This window comes from Hyaena hyaena, unplaced genomic scaffold (assembly GCF_003009895.1).
Source record: "Hyaena hyaena isolate Hyena2069 unplaced genomic scaffold, ASM300989v1 scaffold_538, whole genome shotgun sequence".
Classification (NCBI taxonomy): Eukaryota; Metazoa; Chordata; class Mammalia; order Carnivora; family Hyaenidae; genus Hyaena; species Hyaena hyaena.
This window is the reverse complement of record NW_024081172.1, coordinates 407,733-432,436: the sequence shown is the minus strand read 5'-3', so window position 1 is coordinate 432,436 and position 24,704 is coordinate 407,733. Positions and strand designations below refer to the sequence as shown.

The following is a 24,704-nucleotide window of genomic DNA, read 5'->3' as shown; positions in this document are numbered from 1 at the left end:
AGGATTATTGAAGATTTATTCCCTAAGATTTTCGTAACAATATGTTTGATAAAAGAACTTTGTAAATGTTTGAACTTACAAGTTTGCTCAGAACTTTATTCTCCTTTCTTTGATTATAATGCTGATTTTAAATGACATTTAACTTCATTTCAGATACAAAAACCAAAGCAAGAAAAGTAATTTGTTCTCTTTTAAAAAATATTTATTCAGTTAATAAAAAGCTTAGCTATTAACTTATAAATAAGTTAATATTTAACTTTATTCTTAAAGTTAAATAATAATAACTTTATTATTATTTATTATTAAGGTTTTATTGAGTTTCATTGAGGTCACCTAGCTGTGCTTTTTATTGAGTTTATTAAAGAAATATACAGTCTACGGCATGAAGAAATTTATGATATAATTGAGTAAATAGTAATATACATACTCTACATACCATATACTTTGTATATTATAGGTAGTGTTATATACATAGTATACTGATTTTAATGTATATACTATATTAGACATAACATATAGCACATAATATGCTATTATATACTCTTACATATTTTTTATATGTATAATTGTTTATTCAACCAGATCATCAACTTCTTCATGCTATGGATTATATCTTATTCCCTTAATTTAGTGCTGAGCATAGTCAAACATATATATATGTGTGTGTGTGTGTGTATGTATATGTGTGTGTGGGTTTAAAATGTGTATTATATATATTGTGTGTGCATCACTTTTGGTTTCTAAAGCATGAATTTTATTATTTAGTGAAACAGAAATGGAGATTGAATAGTCACTGAGAATGGATCAGTCTAAGAGTAAACATTGAGCAAAATGAAATGGATAGGCAATTCATAAGTGGACAAAGGACTTAAACAGATATTTCTCCGTAGAAGACTTAAAGATGGCTAATAAGAACGTGAAAATATGCTCAAGATCACTAATCAGTAGGGAAATGCAAATCAGAACTACAGAGATACCAACTCACACTCATTAGTATGGCTATCAAAAAAAAGCAGAAAATAACAAGTGTTAACAAGGATGTGGAGGAAAAGGAACTTCTGCGTGGCTCAGTTGGTTAAATATCTGACTTCAGCTCAGGTCATGATCTCACGGTTTGTGGGTTCAGGCCCCATGTCGGGCTCTGAGCTGTCAGCACAGAGCTGACAGCTCAGAGCCTGGAGCCTGTTTCAGCTTCTATGTCTCCCTCTCTCTGCCCCTCCCTTGCTTGTGTTCTGTATTTCGCTCTTTCTCTCAAAAATAAACAAAAAATTTTAAAAAAAGGAACCCTTATACATTGTTGGTGGAAATGTAAAATGGTACAGAAGTAGGGACACCTGGGTGGCTCAGTCAGTCAAGTGTCTGACTCTTGGTTTCAGCTCAGGTCATGATCTCATGGTTCATGAGTTCAAACCCTGCATGAGGCTTTGCACTGACAGTGCAGAACCTGCTTGGGATTCTTTCTCTTGCCCTCTCTCCTCCTCCCTGCTTGCTCTCTGTCTCTCAAAATAAATAAATAAATTATAAAAAGTTTTTTGTGCACCTGGGTTGCTCAGTTGGTTGAGCATCTGACTCTTGTTTTTTCTTGGGTCATGATCTCAGGGTTTGTGAGATTGAGCCCCATGTGGAGCTCTGTGCTGACACCATGGAGCCAGCTTGGGATTGTTTCTATCCTGTCTCTCTCCCCTTCTCGCTCTCTCTCAAAATAAATAAGCGTTAAAATTTTTAAAAAAGTGGTACAGATGTCCTGAAAAATTTGGTGGGCCCCCTCCAGAAAAATAGAATTACCATGTGATCCAAAAATCCCACTTCTCAGTATATACTTCATGAAATTGAAAGGAGGGACTTCTTTAGCTAAAATGAAAGCAATCGAAGTATCCATTGATGGATGAATAGATGAGAAAAATGTGGTATATACATACAATGGAATATCATTCAGCCATAAGGAAGGAAATTCTGACTTATGCTACAACATGGATGTACTTTCAGGGCATTATACTAAGTGAAATAAGCCAATCACAAGAGGACAAACACTGAATGATTCCAGTTTTATCAGATACTTGGGTAAATTGTAGAAACATAAAGTAGAATAAATAGTGGTTGCCAGAGGCTAGGGGGAGAAGAAATGGAAAGTTACTGTTTAATGGGTATAGAGTTTCAGTTCTGCAAGATGAAAAATGTTCTGTGCTTTAACGGTAGTTATGGTTACACAGTAATATGAATGTACTTCATAGCACTGAACTGTACACTTAAAAATAGTTAAAATGACAAATTTTATATTCTGTGTATTTTACTTTAGTAAAAATAAATACATGAAATAGGTAGGATGCATAGATATGCACTTCATTAATTTTATAGTTCTGTTTTTATAACCCATCTAAGTATTAAGTCTTAAATATTTTGCAATCAGGAATGTAGGATACAAGAACATTGACTTTCATTTATATTTCTTTACAAATTTTTAATGTTTATTTTTGAGAGAGAGAGAGAGAGAGAGAGAGTGAGCCTGAGTGGGGAAGGGGCAGAAAGAGAGGGAAATACAGAATATGAAGCAGGCTCCAGTCTCTGAGCTGCCAGCACAGAGCCCAATGTAGGGCTTAAACTGGGGAATGATGAGATCATGACCTAGGCTAAAGTCAGATGCGTAACCAACTGAGCCACTCAGGTGCCACCCATAGTCTTATATTTCTAAAGAAGATTACTATTTCAAATGTTTAGTCATCTCTAGAAATTTCTTAGCATTTTGAATGATGAATTTGTCTTAATGACATGAAAACTTCATTGTACCTTTTCTTTATCCTATTATCTTGAATTATAGAAACAATTTTTCATTTTATTTCAATTGTTAAAGCATTCAGATTAATATTTACCACCAACTAATGTTGAGTATAGTCAATATTTCAATAAAATAATAGTCATTTGGTTATTTTTCTCCTTCCAGTTATCTGTGTCTTTTTTTTTCTTTTCAGGCAGAAGAAATGCATGAGTAAATTATTAGAATACAGTGCTGATGTCAACATTTGTAATAATGAAGGCCTTACAGCAGTAAGTGCTAAGAATTTTATCTGAGAATTTTAAAAACCTTTCAGAAAATTATATTGAAGGTGATAGTAATGCATAGTGCAGTACAAGTGTTTCTGCAAGTTACTTTGTGTTCATGAAGAAGATGCAGAATAATTTGAGACCTAATTCTCTGCTGTATTAAGAGAAATTATGGTTCCCTGTGTTTCTCCTGTCTTCTTTTTGTTTGTGACCTTTCGCTCATTTTGAAGGCTTATTCTTCTAGCTTTTGTCACTGACTTTCAGGGGACTTCTTAGGAGCATCTCTGCTCCTTCATTATAGGAGAGCTGTTTTTTATTATGTCCTTTAAAATATTTTAATATGTGCATCGTAGGAAAATTGGATGGCTAGGCAGAAAGGAAAAATAAAGGTAATGAATGGAATGATCACTCACTGTATCCTCTGCACTCAGAGATAATCACTGTTAATGTTTTGGCCTATATCCGTTCAGACTTGTAATATCTTACCTATGCTAGTATTTTTATCCTTTTGCTATGTCATAGAAGTTAATATATTTTTGGTCCGTATAGATGTTATAGGGAGGTGGTTTGGGACATTTCTGAAAAGATTGTTGAAATCCAAAAATTTTTTAAACTTTATTTACTTATTTTTATTTTAATTCCAGTGTAGTTAATATACAGTGTTATATTAGTTTCAAGTGTACAATGTAGTGATTCAGTAATTCTGTACATGAAAGCAAAAATTTTAATCATTGTCATTATTTGATGGAACATTATTCATTTTAGAAGTAGAGATAAAATAGCATTATGTGATTATTGAAAAATCATTTTGAAGTTGCGTCAGATGTTACATTTTATATACAAAATTTTACCTTCCTGTATATGAGGTGATGGTGTTAAATGGATGGTCAGACGGCTTTCACATTGTCTATCAAATCATCATGTTGTATACTTTAAATATCTTACATTTTTATTTGTCAGTTTTACCTCAATAAAGCTGAAAAAATGTTTTTATTATGTTTTTAATTTTAATTCCAGTATAGTCAACATACAGTGTTATATTAGTTTCAGGTGCACAGTATAGTGATTCAGCAATTCTATATGTTACTCAGTGCTTATCATGATAAAGATGTATTTTAATCCCTACCACCTATTTCATCCGTCACCCCATCCACCTCCCCTCTGGTAACCATCAATTTTTATTCTCTATAGTTAAGAGTCTGTTTCTTGGTTTGAAAAAAAAATTATTTTTACCTTTTTTGGTAGTGTTTTATAGATTCTAAATCCTTTAATTTGCGGATAAAGAATATTGAGTACTTACATATCATGTCAGTTTTTAAGAAGTTTCTGATTAAATATATATTTGAAAGTAGGGGCTGCTGGGTCATAAGAAAGAGCTTGTCTAAGATTTGATTTATTCTGTGAATGACTTACTAAAGGTAAAGAATAAACTCAATATGATTAGTATATGGAATCCACAATACCTGTGATAATTCAAATTTTGTTATATATTAACAACATACTGCCATCTATAAAGAAAGACTGTATTCTGAATATCTACAGGATGCTTAATGATACGGTAGCTACCATTGGGGATTATAAAGCTATGGAACTTACGTAGACCTGTCCTTAGGACACTATCTAATATAGGCAAGATAAGATGCTCCGTGTTAACATAATCTGGTTAATCACATAAGTTTTTATCTATTAATTTCTCCCCTTCACTCCGGAACTTTAAAGAAGTAGAGTAGAAAAGTTTTAAAAATCAAATTTTTACTTAAAAATTTATTAGTGCATATATTAAAATTTTTTTAATGTTTACTTATTTTTGCGAGAGACAGAGTATGAGCATGAGAGGGGCTGAGAGAGGGAGACACAGAATCTGAAGCAGGCTCTAGGCTCTGAGCTGTCAGCACAAAGCCTGCTACAGGACTCGAACCCACAAACTGCTAGATCATGACCTAAGCTGAAGTCGGATGCTCAACTGACTGAGCCACCCAGGTGCTCATGTACATATATTTAAAGAGTCAAAAGATTCTATCTACAAAGTTTGTGGTATAAAAATGTCTCTGTACTCCTTCTGCCTGGGACCAACCTTAGTGTTCTCTCCTATGGCCCTGAATAGGATAGTGTGCTTCCTCCTCTTAAACCTATTCTGGCCATGAACCATGATTCTGCCTAGACCCAGACCACCATGATGGAATTAATTCAACAGCTGGCCCCCTTGACTCCATCACTTGAGGGAAGCTGGGCTGGTGAAAAGGTGTTGCTGCAGAACTGAGTAGTTTCCAGCAAACACAGGGGACAGTAAAGCCAAGGGCTCCTGAGTTGGAAGAAACCTTCAATAAGGAGCCCCAAGCCCCAATACTTTTCTTACAAATGGAGAGAACTGTTGACTGCATGATTTCTTGGCTGGTTACCCTGACAAAGGACTTCTCATATTTCTTCATTCATTTGTTCTTTCAACAGCAGTTTCTTGAATACCTACTATGTGCTGGGCACTTTGCTGTTGTGGGATAGAGCCATGAATATGACTGATTGATCCTTATCCCTAAACTTCTAAGTAAGACAGGACAGTTAACAGGCAGTGGTACCATAGTGTAATGAATGCCATCATAGAAAAAGGAGATGCTTTGGAAGTAGTAGCAGGGGCCCCAGCCTCAGAGCATTGGAAAAGGTATCCCAGGGTCATACCACATGATAAATCCAGAAAGACCAACATGGTGAACATGGTGGTTGTGGGGTTGGGAGAGGGGGTGGGGAAGAGAGTTTTGGCCCTATGAAATAGATGAAGGCTTAGAGATGAAAGTTTGCTACATTAGTGCGGTGAACTTAATAGATGTTCAGGTACCCCTGGAGGTTCATGGAAACTTCCCAAGAGACTTTGGCATGGATAGTTACAGGCATCACTTTCCAGATCTTTAGCTACTGTATGTGCTTTTTCCTCAAGATGTGCTCAAGAAACATCCTGCAGTAGAGATCCTGCCCTTCCCACCTTCACCTTCAAAACCACTCTTCCACAGCTTTTCGAATGAAGTACATTTTATGCTCACCCATCCTGAATATTGCCAAGGCACATTGTTAAGGGTGGGCCGGGAATAGTGTCAAACAAACAATTCAAAGTATTGGTGTCTGCAAAGACTGTCATTCAGTACCATAACCCATAAAATCATGGCAGGATTTTTTAGACCTTTCCCTGCCTTATACATATTGCTGTTAGGGGTGAGGTGATTAAACTTAAGTTGGTTTGTTCTAAACTCAGCAAAATTATAAAAGTGAAGCAGGAGAAGTGGTGGAATATTTGTTTGATTATATTGCCTATAACATCCCCCAATTACTGTCTGAGAATTCACTGCCTCTAACAGAAGTCTATGAGAGCAAAGCAAAAGAACATTAGTAAAAAATACTGAAGGGAATGTTGACTTATTTCACCCAGGTGGCAAAATCAGGTTGAGACCTATATCTTAACCTGTCTCTCTCAGGAAAAGGAGGAAATAGGTAGTGACTGCTAATGCGTATGGGGTTTCTTTTGGGGGAAATGAAAATGTTCTAAAATTGATTGTGGTGATGATTATGGCACAACTCTGAATACAGTGAAAACCACTAAGGTGTATACTTTCAATAGATGGATTCTATGGCGTGTGAATTGTATGGCATTATACTTCAAATAAATATACATCTATATTGTGACAGCCCTCCAAAAAGGAAACATTCTCTTGACTCTCCTCCCCAACCTTTATAAATTGTTAACTCTGTAGTTAGCTCTTCTCAACTATTTCAGTGGATGTAAAAATTTAGTCTTCTCAAATTTTAATAATGTACTACTATTGCTACTTTTTGATTTTTCAGTTTTAGGCGTTACCAACTGACTTCATGGAACATAAGGTTATTTCCTCTCTTTTTCAACCCCACCTCCTTTTATCCCATTGTGTGTAAGCACTTTTCTCTCACACCTTTCCAGTGTAGTTGTAATTTTAGTTAGGTCGTTTTCAGTATTTTAACTTTTAAATTAAATTTATATCGGGGCACCTGTGTGACTCAGTCAGTTAAGCATCTGACTTCAGTTTGGGTCATGATCTTGTAGTTTGTGAGTTTGAGCTTTGTGTCAGGCTGTGTGTTGACAGCTCAGAGCCTGGAGCATTCTTTGGATTCTGTGTCTCTGTCTCTCTCTCTTTAAATAAACATTTAAAAAATTATATTTATACTATTTATAGTATTACCAAATTGTTATAGTTCTTTCTCCTTATTACATTACATTTTGTTTTTCTTGTAGTGAAGAATTGCATTTAAAAAAATCAAGATAATTGTACATTCATAAGTACCTGTAGAAAGTAATACAGAGAAATCCCCTTACCTATTTCCCGGTTTCCCTTGCTGGTAACATTTTACAAAATTATAGTATAGTATCATGACCAGGATGTTTATACTGATATAATCTGTCTTGTTCAGATTTCCCCAGTTTTACTTGTTTATCTGTACCCAATTTTACTTGTGTGTATTTATGTATAGTACTATACAGTTTTATTACCTGTGTAGGTCTGTGTGTACACTACCACAGTCATTATCCTGAACATTTCCAACTCCACAAAGATGTTTTGTGTTACTTTTCTTTTATAACCATGCTTTTCCTCCCTTTCACCCCATGCTTAACCCTTGGCAATCACTAATCTGTTCTCCATCATTTTAAGAATGTTTTATAAATGGGATTATATTGCATGGAACCTTTTGGCTTTTATATGTTCATCATATTCCATGGAGACTGATTTAAGTTGCTGTATGTATCAATAGTTTGTTCCTTTATATTGTTGACTGGTATTCCTTGGTGTAGATATAACACTGTTTATATAAGTATTTACCTGTTGAAGGACATCTGGGTCATATCCTGTTTGGAGCTATCTCAAATAAAGCTGCTATAAACAGCTATACTAGTGTACCTGTAGTACTGTACAGGTTTTTGTGTGAACATAAAAGTTTTCATATATCTGGAATAAAGGCCCAAGAATATAGTTGCTGTGTTATATAGTAGTTTCATGTTTAGTTTTAACATGCAGTGCCTAACTTTTCCAGAGTGCCTGCATCATTTTATACCCCCAGCAGCAACGTATGAGTGATCTAGTTTTTCAGCATCTTCACCAGCACTTGATGTCACAATTTTTTATTTTATCCATTATGATGTATGTGCAGTTGCTATCTCATTGTGGTTTTAATTTGCATTTGCCTAGTTGACATCTTTTCATGTCCTTTTTTGCTATCTGTATATCTTTCCTTTTTTTTTCTTTCTTAAAGTTTTTATTTAAATTCCAGTTAGTTAACCTGTGGTGTTCTATTAGTTTCAGATGTACAGTATAGTGATTCAGCACTTCCATAAAACATCCATTGCTCATTACAAGTGCCCTCCTTAATCCCTATCACCTATTTAATGCATCCCCCCAACCATTTCTCCTCTGAGAGCCATCAGTTTGTTCTCTATACTTGAGTCTGTTTCTTGTTCTCTTTCTCTTTTTTCCCTTTGCTTGTTTGTTTTGTTTCTCAAATTCCACATAGAAATGAAATCATGCTGTTTGTCTTTCTCTGACTTATGTTGCTTAGCACAGTACTCTTTTTTTTTTTTTACAAATAGTTTATTGTCAAATTAGTTTCTACATAACACTCAGTGCTCATCCCCAAAGTGCCCTCCTCCATGCCCATCCCCCCCTCCCCCCCTCATCCATCAGTCCTCAGTTTTTGTCAACATTCAAGAGTCTCTCATGGTTTGCCTCTCTCCTTTTCCCCCACCATTTCCGCCCTTCTTCTCCCCCTTGTTCCTCCGTCAAGTTCCTCCTAATCCTCCTATACGTGCAAACATATGATATTTGTCCTTCTCTGCCTGACTTATTTCGCTCAGCATAACACCCTCAAGGTCCATCCATGTGGCTACACATGGCCAGATTTCATTTTTTCTCATTGCCATGTAGTATTCCATGGTATAGATAAACCACATCTTCTTGATCCATTCATCTGTTGATGGACACTTAGGCTCTTTCCATGTTTTAGCTATTGTGGAGAGGCTTAGCACAGTACTCTTAAGCTCTATCCACATTGTTGCAAATGGCAAGATTTAATTCTTTATTATTGCTGAGTAATATTCCGTTTTATGTATATACACTGCATGTGTATCCATTCATCACTTGATGGACACTTGGGCTGTTTCCATAATTTGGCTATTGTAAATAATGCTGCTGTGAACAACATTAAGGTGCACACATCCCTTTGAATTAGTATTTTGTATTTTTTGGGTAATTTTTCTATCTATTATCTTTTGACATGAAATGTCAATTCATGACATTTGCCTATTTTTTTAATGAGATTACTTTTTAACTCTTGAGCTGAGAGAATCTTTATATACTGAAGATACTAGTCCTTTGTCAGGTATCTGATTTGCAAATATTTTCTCTTAATCTCTAGTTTGCCATATTAAAGTCTTTTGTTTAATTTTATTTTTTCGTGTTTTATTTATTTTTGAAAGAGAGATACACAGAATGTGGATAGGAGTGAGAGAGAGGGAGACACAGAATCCGAAGCAGACTCCAGGCTCTGAGCTGTCAGCCTGACGCAGGGCTCAAACCTCCTAGCTGTGAGATTATGACCTGAGCCAAAGTTGGTCACTCAACCGACTGAGCCACTCGGGCGCCCCTGCCATTTTAAACTCTTCATAGGATCTCTTGTGTAAAAATTTCCAGTTTTGATGAAGTCAAAGGTATCAGTTTTTACATTAATGCATTATACTTTTGGTATCACGTTTAAGAACTCTGCCTAACATTAGATCCTGAATATTTTTCTCAGATCTTTTTAAAAAATTTCTACAACTTTGTATTTTATATCTAAGCCTATGATCCATTTTGAGCTAATATTTGTGTAAGATGTGATGCTTAAGTTGAGTACCCTATTCTTGTTTGAAGCATGCGGTCAGTACGTACTCTCTCTGAGAGTATTAAACACAACTTTTTCTTTTGAAGTTTTTTCTTTGAATATTCATGGTTCCTTTTCTCCTCTTGCTTTTTCTTTATTTACTTATTTATTTATTGTGTATTCTGTCTTTCAACTAGGTACGCTTGTCAAATGTTTGGTGGAATCAGAAAAAGCTACTTGAAAGCTCTGAATGAATGAAGTTTATTCACCATGGGCTGATCTGCTTGGTAGGGTGTAGGGTGTAGTGTAGGGTGATCTGCTTGGGCATTTGACTTTAGGATTCTTTCTGATGTCAGTTTCTTTAGGCGTTTACTCTCGAGTTGGTCAGATTCCTCAGAGAAAGCTTTAACAGTTGCCAGGAGCATGTTAGCATCAGTATTCAGTGTGTAAACTTGTGCTTCATCTCCCTATTTCAGTGTGTTATTTTTGCTTCATTGTGCCTGGTGTCTCTTATCTAGACACTATTTTCATGCCTCTTGTGTTCTCTCAGATGGGGAGGGGCAGTTACTGGCTTTGAGGTGGGATGGGATTTAGGGTCTAAATCTTATTTAGGTCTGCCAATTCACCCTTACTTTAAGAGATGCATAGTGCTTGCCACTGATTCTAGAGCTTTTGGGATATCAGTGATCTGAGTCACCTTTTTGGCTTTCTCTACTGCTGATTAGATTCAGCCTTTTGTTCTGATAAGTCAGACAAAAGCTTTTAGCTTCCAAAACTTGTTGCTATTTTAGTCTCTTTTTTATCTTAAGGTAAAGGTCTTTTAAGAAAGGATACTCTTTATTGTCATTTTAATGGAGTTGGGGAAGAAATAGAAGTTGATGCATATGTTCAAGCTGCCATCTTAAAACAGAAGTTTCACGGTATATTTTTTAATGGAAAAAAGTTGAAAAATACATGGATTGGGGTGCTTGAGTGGTTCAGTTGGTTGGGTGTCTGACTTCGGCTCAGGTCATGATCTCATGGTTTGTGAGTCCCAGCCCCATGTCGGGCTCACTTGCTGTCAGCATGGAGCCCATTTTGGATCCACTGATCCCTCCCCCTCAAAAAAGAAATAAAGCAATAAAAAAAATGAATGGATGGCATAGTCCAAAGTTTTAGTATTGATTATCTTTGAGTGGTAGAGTTATAGATGTTTTATCTTCCTTATGTATTATAATTTGTGTATGATACATGCATTATTTGCAAAAGATGTGAGGTAAAGAATATGATGCCTACTGTGTTAATTAATTTTTACTCATGTTTCATGCTTCTGAGGAAGGAAAAACATCCAGTACCTTTTCTTTAGAGACAAGCTATGCATAGAGTCCAGGATCATCTAGGAAGCAGAGTATTTGATGATCCTAAGTTTAGGACCCTTAATTATTTTGATCTATGAAATGTTTGATTTTGAAGTACATGGTGTGTATCCTACATGTTGATGCATATTTTTCCCCATATGAAAGTATAGGAAAATGTATGGGCTTTTATTTTAATTTAGTCTTTGGTGTGTGTATTCTCACATTTGAGATGTAATAGCATTATTTATCTGCTGTTTTTATATGAAACACTCCTTGCACAAATGTTAAGTAACTCCATGGCTACACAGATACACTGGCTGGCTGTGAATGGGCGGACAGAACTACTCCATGACCTTGTACAGCACGTCAGTGACGTCGATGTTGAGGATGCGATGGGGCAGACAGCACTGCATGTGGCCTGCCAGAACGGTCACAAGACGGTAAATTAAGCCCTGAGGACTTTAAAGTTGCATGTATTTATTTTTGAAAACTTTGAATTTATGAAAAGTTTTTCACTGTGCATAATTGGGAATATGAAGCACCATAGCAAAATCTTAATGTGTCTTGCATTATATGGACTTATGATTAATATATTCTTTATGGATAAAAGGAATAGAAAGCAGGGCTTTTAAATCTTTTTAAAGTATTTGGATTTCAAATTTATTTCTGCTTCACAGATTTTCACGAAAATTTTAAGTGTCTATTCATATGTAATTTTAAGTAATAATGTTCTTATTCTCAGTCTTAATACATAACTTTTTCATATTTTATTTTTTACCATTAAGCCAAAATTATTGGGATTAGATAGTAAGAAACTGAGCGCTGACATTGCTTAAACAGTTCAGCTTGGATTATGATTTTCTCTGCTGTTTTGGAATATGTTGCACAACTAGAGTGATGGTTTTCTTTTTTTCTTAAGAGTTCTAAAGTCATGCATTTGTTTTATGTCAGTACTTTCCTGTTAACTCCCATGTACAATATTCGGCTTTAAAAATTGGTAATAGTTGGGGCGCCTTGGTGGCTCAGTCGGTTGAGCATCCAACTTTGGCTTGGATCATGGTGTTGCAATTCATGAGCCCCACATCGGGCTTGCTGCTGTCAGCACAGAGCCCACTTCGGATCCTCTGCTCCCTCTTTCTGGTCCCTGCCCCACTTGCACTCTCTCTCTCTCCCTCAAAAAAAAAGTCTTTAAAAAAAATGAAAATTGCTAATAGTTTCCTCTGTCATTAGGAGACTGCTGCCTTATACAAAAATAGCTTAAAATTTTAATATTGGCTTTGCTATAATTTTCTATCCTGGTTACTTTTGAGGTTTTTTTTTTTCATATTTAACATTATTGATAATACAATGTTATTTATTTACTTGTTAACTACAACAATAACAACAACAACAAAAAACCAGCCTAAAACAAAAAGCCATCACCAATAACTGCAAAGATACAGAAATTTGTGTGTTTATTGTTTTGTACATACTTTCTCTGAGCCTTTATGTTGGGAGAATTCCTACTGGAATCTGGATTTTCATCTCTGCAAATACTTTTCCTTAATTTGGGTTCAGGATGTAGGATCCTTAATGTTTAGAAGCTTTACAAAGCAGGACTATAATTCACAGAATATTATACTTCTTTAAGATAATGAGGCTGAGAATGACATTCTCTTATGTTTAATAAGGGTTGGATAAAAGGAGAAATACAAGATTTTCTTTTTCTTTCCTGGAATTTCTTCTGAACACCAGTTGTTCATTTTTAGTTGTTGTTGTTGTTGTTGTTGTTGTTTTGATCTCTCATCATTTGAAAACTAACCCAGTATTTCCTTCTCATCAGTTTTTACTTTCTGAGAGTCAGTACTATTAATTTAAAAAATATTCTGTGTGAAAAAAAATTATCTGAAATGTCCTAATGTGGAATGGCCCAGGTCTTTATAAACAACTGCTGCATATTAGAGAAGGGGTCCTACTGGCAGGTGCTATAGGACAGAAAAGCACCCACTTTAATACAAACATTCTCTCTTATAACAGATGATTGGAGTGTCATTTACTGAGATTATAAACCCTACCTGTTGCCCAAGAACTTTTGTACAAAACACTGGAATTCGGATCAGAAGAGATTTATAAAACCTAATTTTACCTGCCTTGAGTCATGAAGAAATAAGAATTAGTAAGAAAACCTTATTTCAAAACATGTGTATTACAGGCTGCATTAAAAATTTAGAATTGCCTCTGAAGTTATTGAAGAATAGTTAGTATAATATACTCCATATGGTTTACAACCTAAAGCAGGTGTGGTGAAAGAAGGGAGAATTCCTAATAGTCAAATGCCTTTGAAGAATTATATTCTCAGAAGATTTATAGGGGGCCTGACTTCACTATGATGATGAGTTTCACAGAGTGAGATTTTGCAGATATAGTAGAGGAGGAAGGGTACAAAAGCCATATTGACTTGTGCTTAATTGTATTGGTGAGTGAGATTCCATTCTGTCATAGTTGGTCAGTTATAATTATCTACAAGGATCATGAACAGAGAAAGAGTATGCTTAGCACTGACTATTTTATGAGTCACTGTATGCATCTTTAATTCTTCAATTAAGGCAAGAAAGAATCCTAAAATTAGTCTATTAAGAGATAGATTAAGCTTCCAGACTGATTATACCCCTAAAAATCTTTGTTGGTAGTTGTGCTAATATTACCTGTGTTTCATAATTACTTACATATTTCTGGGGCATGTTCAAATCTCAGTGGATGAGCATATGATATGATATTTATTACAGGGTAAAGATTATTGATTTTTAAAACTCTTTCTGTATATTTTTCCATAAGTTGAACACTGAGTCTAAAATGATTTGTCAGGTCCTAGTGACTTATTTTAGCAGCAACTAAAATTGGCCTTTTCATTGTCTCCCAGTAGCCAGTTCATGCATAAATTCATTAAAGGGTCTTCAAAATTTGGTTCCATGTAGACACAGAACAGTGCATGTAGGTTTCAAGACTTATATTTAAGCTTAAAAGCTTGCACATTATTTATACATATTTTACAGAATCAAATAGAACACTTTAAAGGGAGAAAGCTCCATTTAAAAAATATTTTTAAAAGATATTAGCACTTTTCAAATTAAAGAGGCAGATATGCTAAATCCTCTGAAATTTACTTTCTCATTCCATTGTAGGGTAAATCTCAGGAGTGCATGGAAAGATCTTGATCAACTGGCTAAGAGCTCTAAAGCTTTGTAGAATTTGTAATTGAATACTGTTTTCTTGCTTTGATGATAAATGCTATTCAGATTTACATTACTTCTTAAAAGACAGAAGATTTGGAAGAAAGATTCATTTTTGTTATAACTAAGAAATTGAGTAATCTTTGCCATGATTTCATGTAGATGCATTGGTTTTGGTAGTGGTAAACCAAGATGAAGGTGTCATCATATTATTGAAAGAAGTGGTTTACATTCTGACCATTTTTTGCCCTTGCAACACAATAGCACTATGATTTTTAAACTACTTCTGTTCCTATTTAGAAATGATCAAGTGAAAGACATGATCATAATAGCTCCTTAGTAATTTAACTTTTTATAACTTTCCTTAGGTCAGCTGTTCTTAGTTATACGGTTTGTCTTGGGATATTGATTTTAAAAATCACTTCAGAGTTTGGTTATTCTGCTGGCCTATTAAATAGTCTTGGGCAGCTTTTTCTCCCTTGCCTTTATCTACCTCCTAAGGCATATTCTGTTTATCGATTATGTAATTAATTAAAGTGTTGTGAACACTTTGGAAGGCACTAAGAGCGATAATAGAATTGGTATTGTTATTACACTTATTTATTTTTACTACCATTACTAATATGGATGAGGCGATTTTGCAAGGTAAGTAGAAAGCACTGTCTGGACCCTTAATTCATCTATTCTTGTGTAGTAAGTTAGGACCTGTGTGTTTGATTTTTAATCCCAATTTTAAGTATAATAAAACCTAATATTACTCTATGTAGATATAATTGACACCAGTTTTTTTGGCCATAAATTGAACTTACTTTTTGCTACTTTTTTCTTTGTCATTAGTTTTTTAAGATGTTTTATTGCATCTTAAAAATTTTAAGATGTTAAATTGCCACAAACGGTTGATTACTGTTTTTCTATAATAACTTGGATTTAGAAACCCTAGCAAATTGTCAAATGGTTTAGTTTCAGTTTATATAAATTAGAGTATACAGCAGGATTAGTTTATGGATTAATTTCACTTCACTTAATTTTTTATTTTTATCGGGATGAACTTTATACTACTAAATTTATATAGCTAAATATGAAGCTTGGCAAACAATATAAAATGATAGTTGAACCCCGCTTAGAGTATATTTAAGCCCTTGAAACTTAAAAAGCATTGTTTGACACTGGCATTATAGACTATCTTTGGTAGAACTGACTGCATGCTTTACTGAAATTGTAGGCTTGTTCAGTAACAATATTTACCTACGTTCAGTCTGCTCTGTTGATACCTTTCAGCCAGTTTCCAAGCTTTTCATCCAGAGAATTACAGGACAGCCATGCAAACTTAATTGAAAGCTTTTGCAAAAAACATTCATTGGGTTCAGCCTTGAGGCACAAAGCTAGATAGACTAACATTTTGGATTGTGTTTTTAGGTTCAGAGTAATTTTATTTATTCTGATGTTAGAATTCTCCTTTAATCACTTCTGGGAAATGTGAGCAAATAAAGGTCTATCACTGTGATTTTCAAACACAACTGGAAAATAATGACACACTAGATGTTACAATGACTTCAAAGCTTTGCTAGGTTTAGGTGGACAGTTTTGTATAGAAAATCTGTATAAACCAGTCACTGATTAGTGAGTGGCCATTTTTCTTGGTGTCAAGTTATTTGTGCATTGCTCTCAAGTCATGTCATTATAATTATTTTTAGTAAAAGATAAAGATGCTTTTTTGTTGTTGTTTGGTCTCTTTTAGCTACTAATAATACCCTAACTCAGATTTTTACTCGTAGTTTTAATATTGAATATCTATTCCTTTGTACTTTGATCAGTGTTGTTTAGAGAGTTGACATTGATAAAGGAGAGCTGCCTTAGATTTCTTGCTTTGTAATTTATCAGTGTATTGGGCACAGGTGGTCTTGGTTAGTCACTGCCTTCAATTAAATGACTTTTGAGATTGACCCAAACATTAGCTTTGCACATTAGTTTTGCACTCACAATATTGCTGTATCACTTGAAAGGTCATGAAAGAAGTCTGTTGAAAATGTGTTGCTTATTTTCAGTGATTTCTTGAAGCCATATGAAAATCTCCTTCCAATGCTTTTTTTCAACTTTCCTACCCAGCATTGTAAGGACCAAGGACAACCCCCCCCCCCCCATTGTAGATTATCTAGGAATAGGAGAATTGTTTTATTTTGTTTTGCTGGGGGCGGGGGGGATGTTGGACAGGGAATTTGAAGTTTTGATGATGATGATATTTTTTAATGTTTATTTTTGAAAGCAGGCTAGTGGGAAAGGGGAAGGGAAAGAGGGAGACAGAGGATCCAAAGTGGGCTCTACCCTGACAACAGAGAGCCTGATGTAGGGCTCAAATTTACAAACCGTGAAATCATGACTTGAGCTAAAGTTGGACGCTTAACTGACTGAGCCACCTAGAAGCCTAAAAGCATATTTTGATGATCTACATTAAGCAAATAAAATTTTAGTTCAATGTCATTCTTAAAATTATGTATTATACTAACTTGGAAAATATAGATAATCAGCTCTCATTCACAGATATTTATGTTGGTATACTTTTATGTGTCTACATTTCATACTATAAGCTACTGAGCTCCGTTTTTTTCAGGTAAATGAGAAGTCATAAAATATTGAAAACAAAAGAACTAAAGACTTGTAAATCACAGTTGGGTTTTTTTTGGACTTCATGGTTTATAGTCACAATGCAATTTAGACACAATGCAGTTTTTACAGAAGTATTTGGGTACAAGTGTGAGGAATTTGTTAAAGCACATTGAATCCAAATTTGTCATAGAGAATCTTTTTAATTTTTCTGCATATCACTAGTTACCATCTACATATTTTATTTGTTTTGTCTCTTGGTTTTCTTTTCCACTAAAATATAAGCTTCGTGAGGGAAGAAGGTTTTGTTCATTGCTGTAACTTCAGCATCTAGAGGAGCCTCTAGCACATAATAGACATTGGAATTTTTTTTTAAAGATGGAATGGGCAAGACAAATGCAGTACCATTTCAGTCAGTTTTTTCCTTCCATTTTCTTTCCATTTCTGAATGTCTGTCATTTTGAAATTTTATGCCTTAGTGTTGTATATAGGGCTGATTCTTATAAAAATTTGGGTCTGATTTGTTTCTATTGGTGAAAATTGCTGCTTTTGAGACTCCCTAGGGATTTTGGTGGTTAAATCCTGAATTATTTTCTTCAATTATGTTTTTCCTTATGCTTCTGTATAATTTAAAGTCCTCTAGTAGTATTGTTCATTCGAGAGCTTTCATGTATTTATTTTAACTTAATAAACATGCAGAGTTTCATCCACCTGAGTTTTACTAGTTTCAAAGTTATTTTACCCTTCCTATACATATAAGTAGTTCTACCTAGACTGAAAGTATTTTTCTAAAACTGTGATTTAGGTTATCTGTGACTTTCTTGCTCCTCCTGTTCTGCTTAACTGGTAATTGAACTCTACATTATCCTTTCTCCTCCTATTTCAGAACTTTTACAAAAAGAAGTCTGTATACAAACCCTTCTTTTTAATCCTAAAGATTAATGACTTTTCAGTCATTTCAGTGCTACAAGGCAGTTGTCATTCTTCACATTCAAATCCTTTTATATATTACTTATCCTTACTCTGAAGGAACTGGCTTTTTCTCCTTGTTTGCCTTCAGGCAACATTTTAGCTACAGGTGGAACTGTTGAAAGTTTTTAAAAAATGTTTCTTTTAAGAGGTATATATTTTGATGATGTTAATTTTGTTAGAAAAGCAGAAAGATTTACAAATGGAAAGGAAATGCTAGATTGAGCTATTTCTGCTTAATCTTTTCTCAAGAACAGAAATAATTTTTCATGTCTTCATCAGGTATTTCCTATAAGTGAGGATGTGATAGGAACATATTCATATTATATGTCATGTTTTCTTGCTATGATTTGCCAAGTTTGTCTCATTACATTGTTGAAGAAAATAGTAGAGAGGAATATGCTAGTCTAATGGCTGAGTTGTTTTTGTGCTCTTAAGTTCTATAGTATATATAGATACAGAAGTGCTGTAAAAACTACATGCTTTAAAATGCATTATTTTAACACTGAACACAAACAGCTGTCTAGGCACGTAAGTTTGACTCTCAAGTAGTTATTCAGTGGGGAATTGGTAGAATTAATGTAGTTTATTAAACTATGCCAGTTAGCTATAATACTATTTAGTAGTTTGAATTCAGAAAAATTAGAATTCCTACTTTTTGGTAGGTAGCATACTGGTTATGAATATAGGCTTAGATTTAATTCCTGCATGCTCTTTGTATCCTGAAAGAGGATACACACTACTTGTCTTCTTTGAGACTCAGTTTTCTACTTTAAAAGTAGAGAGAATATCACTTTCCTCACAGGATGTATTAAATTTATTAGCACAGTGTCCAGGCGCATGTTAAGGTTACTTGAAATATTATGACGTTATATATTTTACATTTTAAATATTTTAAACTGTAATTTTTGTGGATGCATAGTATGTTTTATTAATAATTAATTTCTGCTTGTATCTAGGTTACTTGATTTTAATTGCATATTAGCATATATTTTCAATAAATTGGCTTTCATCTTTCTTGAGCTTTTTGAATTATGGCTCATGCCTAATTGTTATAGCAGTTAATGAACATTATTGTTGCTGTCCATCTGTCCATTTCATTCTTCTTTAGGGCCATTTAGGCACAGCTTCCAGATCAATAATCAGGAAGGAGAAAGTCATGATCAAAAGGCTTAAATAGGCCTTGTCTTATAAAATAATGATCCACATGCTTGTTTTGCTTATATTTGAAGGTTGTGCTGAACTACTGTTCCTTAGTTTAAAGGAATTATATAGCTGATGGTAAAGTTTTATGAAACCTTGTTTCTGTTCCTTTTGGGATAGAAGTAAATTCAAGTAGCAGTACTTGATATAGTGATATAATATTATATCTTTTTTTATTTTTTATTAAAAAGCATTTTTAAAATTGTTTTTAAATGTTTAGTTTTGAGAGACAGTGTGTGAGCGGGGGAGGGACAGAAAGAGATGGAGACACAGAATCCGAAGCAGGCTCCAGGCTCTGAGCTGTCAGCACAGAACCCAATCCAGGGCTGGAACCCATGAGCCCTGAGATCATGACCTGAGCCCAAGTCGGACACTTGGTGAGCCACCAAAGAGCTCCCGTGAATACTGTATCTTAAAATATTTGATTTTTATTAAAATCTTTGCAGTAAAAATGACAGTTCCCTGAACCACCTTTTTTTTTTTTTTTTTTTTTTTGGTTAAGTCATGATCATCAGGCAACAATTTTCAACTCTTTTAGATTTTCCTCTGGTATCTGTTTCCAAACAATATGCTTCTTTTGCTCTTTCTTAGCTTTTAGATAACACTGAATCATTTCTTGTCCTGGTTGAGTGAGGACTTAACTCATTTAAATCCTCTTCCCATGCCTTCTTCTCCCATTTCTAAAATTATATTGTACATTTTGGCTAGACAAGATTAGTTGTATATATAGTTAGGTAAATATTGTTTACTGCTGTGTCAAGTAATGGATTATAATAACATTTTCTATCTAGGGTGACTACTTAAAGTTTATACTTGGCTTTGTTCAATTTTTATTTTTATGAATCAGTAATTCTTCCTGTATGTTTCTACAAAATATCTTTGTACTGTTTTCTACAAAAACATTCATTAGGTAGTTATCACTTCCACGTTTTAAAAACTTTTAAACTCTCTTTAGTTCCATCCCAAATAATCTAGATTCCACATCTTCTACTTTGATGTATTCCTTCGTTTTGGAGGAGGATATCCTCCAGTAGCTTCTTGGAAAAGGTGCACTGGAGGGAATTTTTTCCCTCAGATCTTACATAGCTACACAAGTTTTTTTTTATTTAAAACCATCTATTTGAGTGATAGTGTGGTTGGCTATAGAATTCTACATTGGAAGTCATTCACTCTACTTTTTTGGAGACATTTCACATTTAAAATTCCAGTGTTGCTGTTGAGAAGTATAGCGCTGATCTGGTTTCTGTTGGTCTCTGGAATCGTACATCCCCAGTATTATGCAATGCCACTTTGATGTACCTTGTTGAAAGTCTTAATTTATTATGTCAGGCACTTGGTGCCTTCTCAGTCTGGCACTGGAGATCTTTCAGGTCTGGAAAGTTTTTGATATTATTTCTTAATTGCATCCTTTTGGTCTCCCACCTCCCTCATTTTCTTTATTCTGGATGTCTACAGTGTCTGCCTGTCAATTTCTACAGTGTCTGCCTACTGTCTACCAATTTCCTATTCTTCTATTCTGTCTTTTTGTTTTACTTTCCTTCTTGTAGAGTTTTTCAACATTGTCTTTCTAACCTTCTCTTGAATTTCTAGGGGCGCCTGGATGGTTCTGTCAGAGGAGCCTATAATTCTTGATCTCAGGGTTGTGAATTTGAGCCCCTCAGTGGGTGTAGAGATTATATAAACAAATCAATAAAAATACAGTTTAAAAAACTGTTTAAACTTCTATTGAATTTTTACTTCTTCCATCATAGTTTTGATTTCTTATTCTCTGAATATTTTTCTTTCAGCATCTTGTTCTTGTCCTGTGGATATAAAATCTTTTCTGTTTGAGGGTAATATCTTGTCTGATTTTTATTTTATCTTTGGTTCCCTTTACTATCTTTATTTTTCTGACTTCCTTTTTCTGTTTATTTTGATTTTTGTTTTTCAAGTTAGAGACCTACTTCTAGTTAGCCATCAGGTTAGTTGATTATTAAATATTGTCTCTCCATCTGTGTATAGTGGTGAGGCACTAAAACATTGGCCAGAAGCATTGTGTATGTGGGGTGGGTTTTTTGGTTGGCCTCACGGTATGCTCTGGCTTCTCAGTTTTGCTGCTGTTGATATTTGGGAACTGAAACTTCTTTGTTATGGAGGCTTTCTGTCGATTGTAGGACGTTTAGACATATCCCTGACCTCTATCTACTAGCTGCCAGTTGCACACCTTCTTCCCCAGTCATTGGGAAAAAAAATCTCCCAGCATTGCTGAATGTCCCCTAGGGGACAACTGAGCGATTTCATAGCCACTCTGTAATGTCTTATTTGTAGGATTCTTCTCTGGTGCCGGTCTTTAGAGAGGAAACTTTCAATCTCTGTTCTTTGAGGTTTTAAGCCTGCCTACTGGATTTGTGGGAGCCTGCTTGAATATGGGGGTTGTAGGTTTTCACTGAATTGTTTTCATCGTGGCTCCTTATCTCTGCTTTACCTGTATAATCCTGCCTGCTGTTTAGAGCTACCCATTTCACTTTGCCCAGAGAATAAACCTTCCTACTTTGAGATAGTATAGGGAGGGATAGTGGCTAACTCTGTGGAATGGGGAGGAAGGGCCCTGGGGTAAAGTCCAACTGTTTTTTTTTTTTTTTTTAATTATTATTTTTTAAAGTTTATTTATTTTGAGAGAGAAAGAGAGAGAAAAGACATGAATGGGGGAAGGGCAGAGAGAGAGGGAGGGAGAGAGAGAATCCCAAGCAGGTCCTGTGTCAGCGTGGAGCCTGATTATAGGGAGCTTAAACTCACAACCTATGAAATCACAACCTGAGCTGAAGCCGAGTTGGATGCTTAACCAACTGAACCACCCAGCACCCCACCAACTGATTTCTTTTATAGTTTTAGGCTTTCAACTACTATTCCTATTTAGAGCTCTTTGTAACTATCCTCATCATCCAAGGAAGCTGGTACTTCCAATTCCTGTATTTTCTATCTGTGTTCCGTAGTGAGAATTTGGTGGTTTGTTGGAATCCACATTTTCAGACACTTAGACTTCAGCTGTCTTTGATCTGCTAAGTCAAAGACACTCTTCCTCCATTTGCTTGCCATTTTCCCAAAACTTATTGATTTATCTAGTATGCTGTTTTGTTCTTTCCTGTTCTTTCTTGTGGGCTTATAGTCTCATTATTTTACTGACCTTGTACTAGGTTTTAGAGCAGCAAAAATGAACATATGTGTTCAATCCGGAAGTAATATTTAACAGTGTAATTCCAAAAACTTTTTAGATTTTTACATATTTTCTTCCATTATTGCAGGAGAAACTCAAATGAGGATTAAGGAATAAAAGCAGAAGAAATTCTTTTTTTTTTTTTTTTAAGGGTTTCAGCAAACCTCATTCTCTCTCTAATTGCCGGATGTGTATCCTTAAGATTTTATATTAACTTGGTTTTCTTAGTTCAACTCAGATGATTGCAGAAGTAGAGCTTAGGAGACAGAGTATGTATGAATGGGATTATCAAAGAAACTGAGTCAGCATTAGATACTGTTACTAGCAAAAGGACTTCTTAGTTTTTTAACACTTCGTACTTTGATAATAATTATGTTTGATTTTGATAAAGTTATAGCTCTGGTACTTATTTTTTGCTTTTACAGGCAAGAGATTCTGTTTTTTTTTTTTTTAAGTTTATTTATTTATTTTGAGAGAGACAGAGACAGAGTAAGTAGGGGCAGGGGGCACAGAGAATGAGGGAGACAGAGAATCTCAAGCAGGCTTTGCACTGCCAGCACAGAGCCAGATGTGGGGCTTGAACTCAGGAAACTGTGAGATCATGACCTGAGCCAAAACCAAGAGTCAGATGCTTAACTGACTGAGCCACCGAGGCTCCCCGAGAAATTCTGGTCTTTGAATTCAAATATCTAGAGCAGTGCTGTCCAATTTGCTAGCCAATTCCACATATATTATAGTTTAGTGCCTGGGAGTCTCAAGAGAGCTTACCAAAAAGTAGAAGTTGTTTAGCCGTCATAATTGTCATGTTCCTGCTTGTTCTACTTTAAAATTTCAGGTTGTGGCAAGAGTATTTCTTATATCTATTTAAATTGTGATAATTGTGTCTCTTTGACTTTACTTTTAATTGTTCTTTTCCCCTTCAGACAGTGCAGTGCTTGCTAGACAGTGGTGCTGATATTAATAGGCCAAATGTATCTGGAGCCACGCCTTTGTACTTCGCTTGCAGGTATGATATTTTATATTTCCAGATGCTCTTCTTCAAGAATGTTGTAATCTGTTATACTTCCAAACACAGGCATTTTTGTATGCTTTCTAAAACCTCTCTTGTTTTCCCACGATTACTGTGCTTCCTTAACTGTGTAAGGAAAAGTTTTTCTATTATATATTGCCAGTGTTTTTATAAGTGGGAGCTTTTGATTTACTTGATTATTTAAATTTTAAATTAATTACTTAAGAAGTAATGAAAAAAGACATATCTATAATCCAGTGATTTCCATAGTTTTCTTTATTAAGTACTAGGTCAGTTCCAGAGGCATAAGCTATTAAAGTATGTCTTGGACCAGAGCCGTGTCTTTGCTTTCTTTGGATTTGTAACTTTCTGCAAATATTTTTTAAAAATGTTTTTAAATGTTTGTTCATTTTTGAGAGAGACAGAGACAGAGTGTGAGCAGAGAAGGGGCAGAGAGAGAGAGAGAGACACAGAATCTGAAAAAGGCTCCAGGCTCTGAGCTGTCAGCACAGAGCCCGTTGCGGGGCTCAGACCCACAGACAGTGAGATCATGACCTGAGCCGAAGTCGGATGCTTAACTGACTGAGCCACCCAGGCACCCCTTAGATTTGTAAATCTAAAAAAAAAATCTTTGAATTTGTCTTGTTAGATATTAAGTTATGTATTATTTTTGCACTTCTGTCTTGGCTCATTTTCTTTGAGCGTACATTTTGATCGTTGGTTCATTCATGTAATAAAACATTTAGTTAACCACTTACTGTGTGCCATACCTTATAGACATTAGTGATACAATAATAAGCTTCAGTCTCAAAGGAGCTAACAATATAAAAGTTATAAAAGCTAACATATTCCACCCCATACACCCTCCCCCACATGTATACATAATATTACGTAAATGTAGTTTACAATTAGAAGCAGTTTACAATATGCTAGTATGTCTTGTTTTTGGTATAGATTATATGCATTGCATTATTTATTTAGCCTCTTAAATTCAGATATAAAGGTCTCTAGAAGGTTTCTCTTTTGTTATTCTTCTTTCTGTTGTGTATCATTTTATTGGAGATTTGTTTTAAACTAAAAAGGCCTGCTTTTGTTCTTCTTTAGCTTCTCTTTAGGGTCTCTAATGTTACTTTGATTACACTGGTTCAAATCATCATTGAACAGGGGTGCCTGGGTGGCTCAGTCAGTTGAGCGTCTGACTTCAGCTCAGGTCATGATCTCATGGTTCGTGGGTGCGAGCCCTGCTTCGGTCTCTGTGCAGACCACTAGCTCAGAGC

At 35.0% G+C, this 24,704-nt stretch overlaps 1 protein-coding gene across 5 annotated transcripts in view; it reads left to right on the top strand.

The window, feature by feature from the left end:
* Nucleotides 1-24,704, top strand: part of HACE1 (HECT domain and ankyrin repeat containing E3 ubiquitin protein ligase 1) — a 125,987-nt gene that overhangs the window by 13,850 nt on the left and 87,433 nt on the right. For 3 of the 5 annotated variants that reach the window (XM_039255692.1, XM_039255689.1, XM_039255691.1), the window contains 3 exons: nucleotides 2,967-3,042; nucleotides 11,552-11,683; nucleotides 23,342-23,424. In XM_039255692.1, coding sequence (XP_039111623.1) covers nucleotides 2,967-3,042; nucleotides 11,552-11,683; nucleotides 23,342-23,424 — 291 coding nt within the window. Of the gene's footprint in view, nucleotides 1-2,966; nucleotides 3,043-11,551; nucleotides 11,684-23,341; nucleotides 23,425-24,704 lie in introns of those variants that run through there. The other 2 variants (XM_039255690.1, XM_039255693.1) reach the window with 2 other exon arrangements.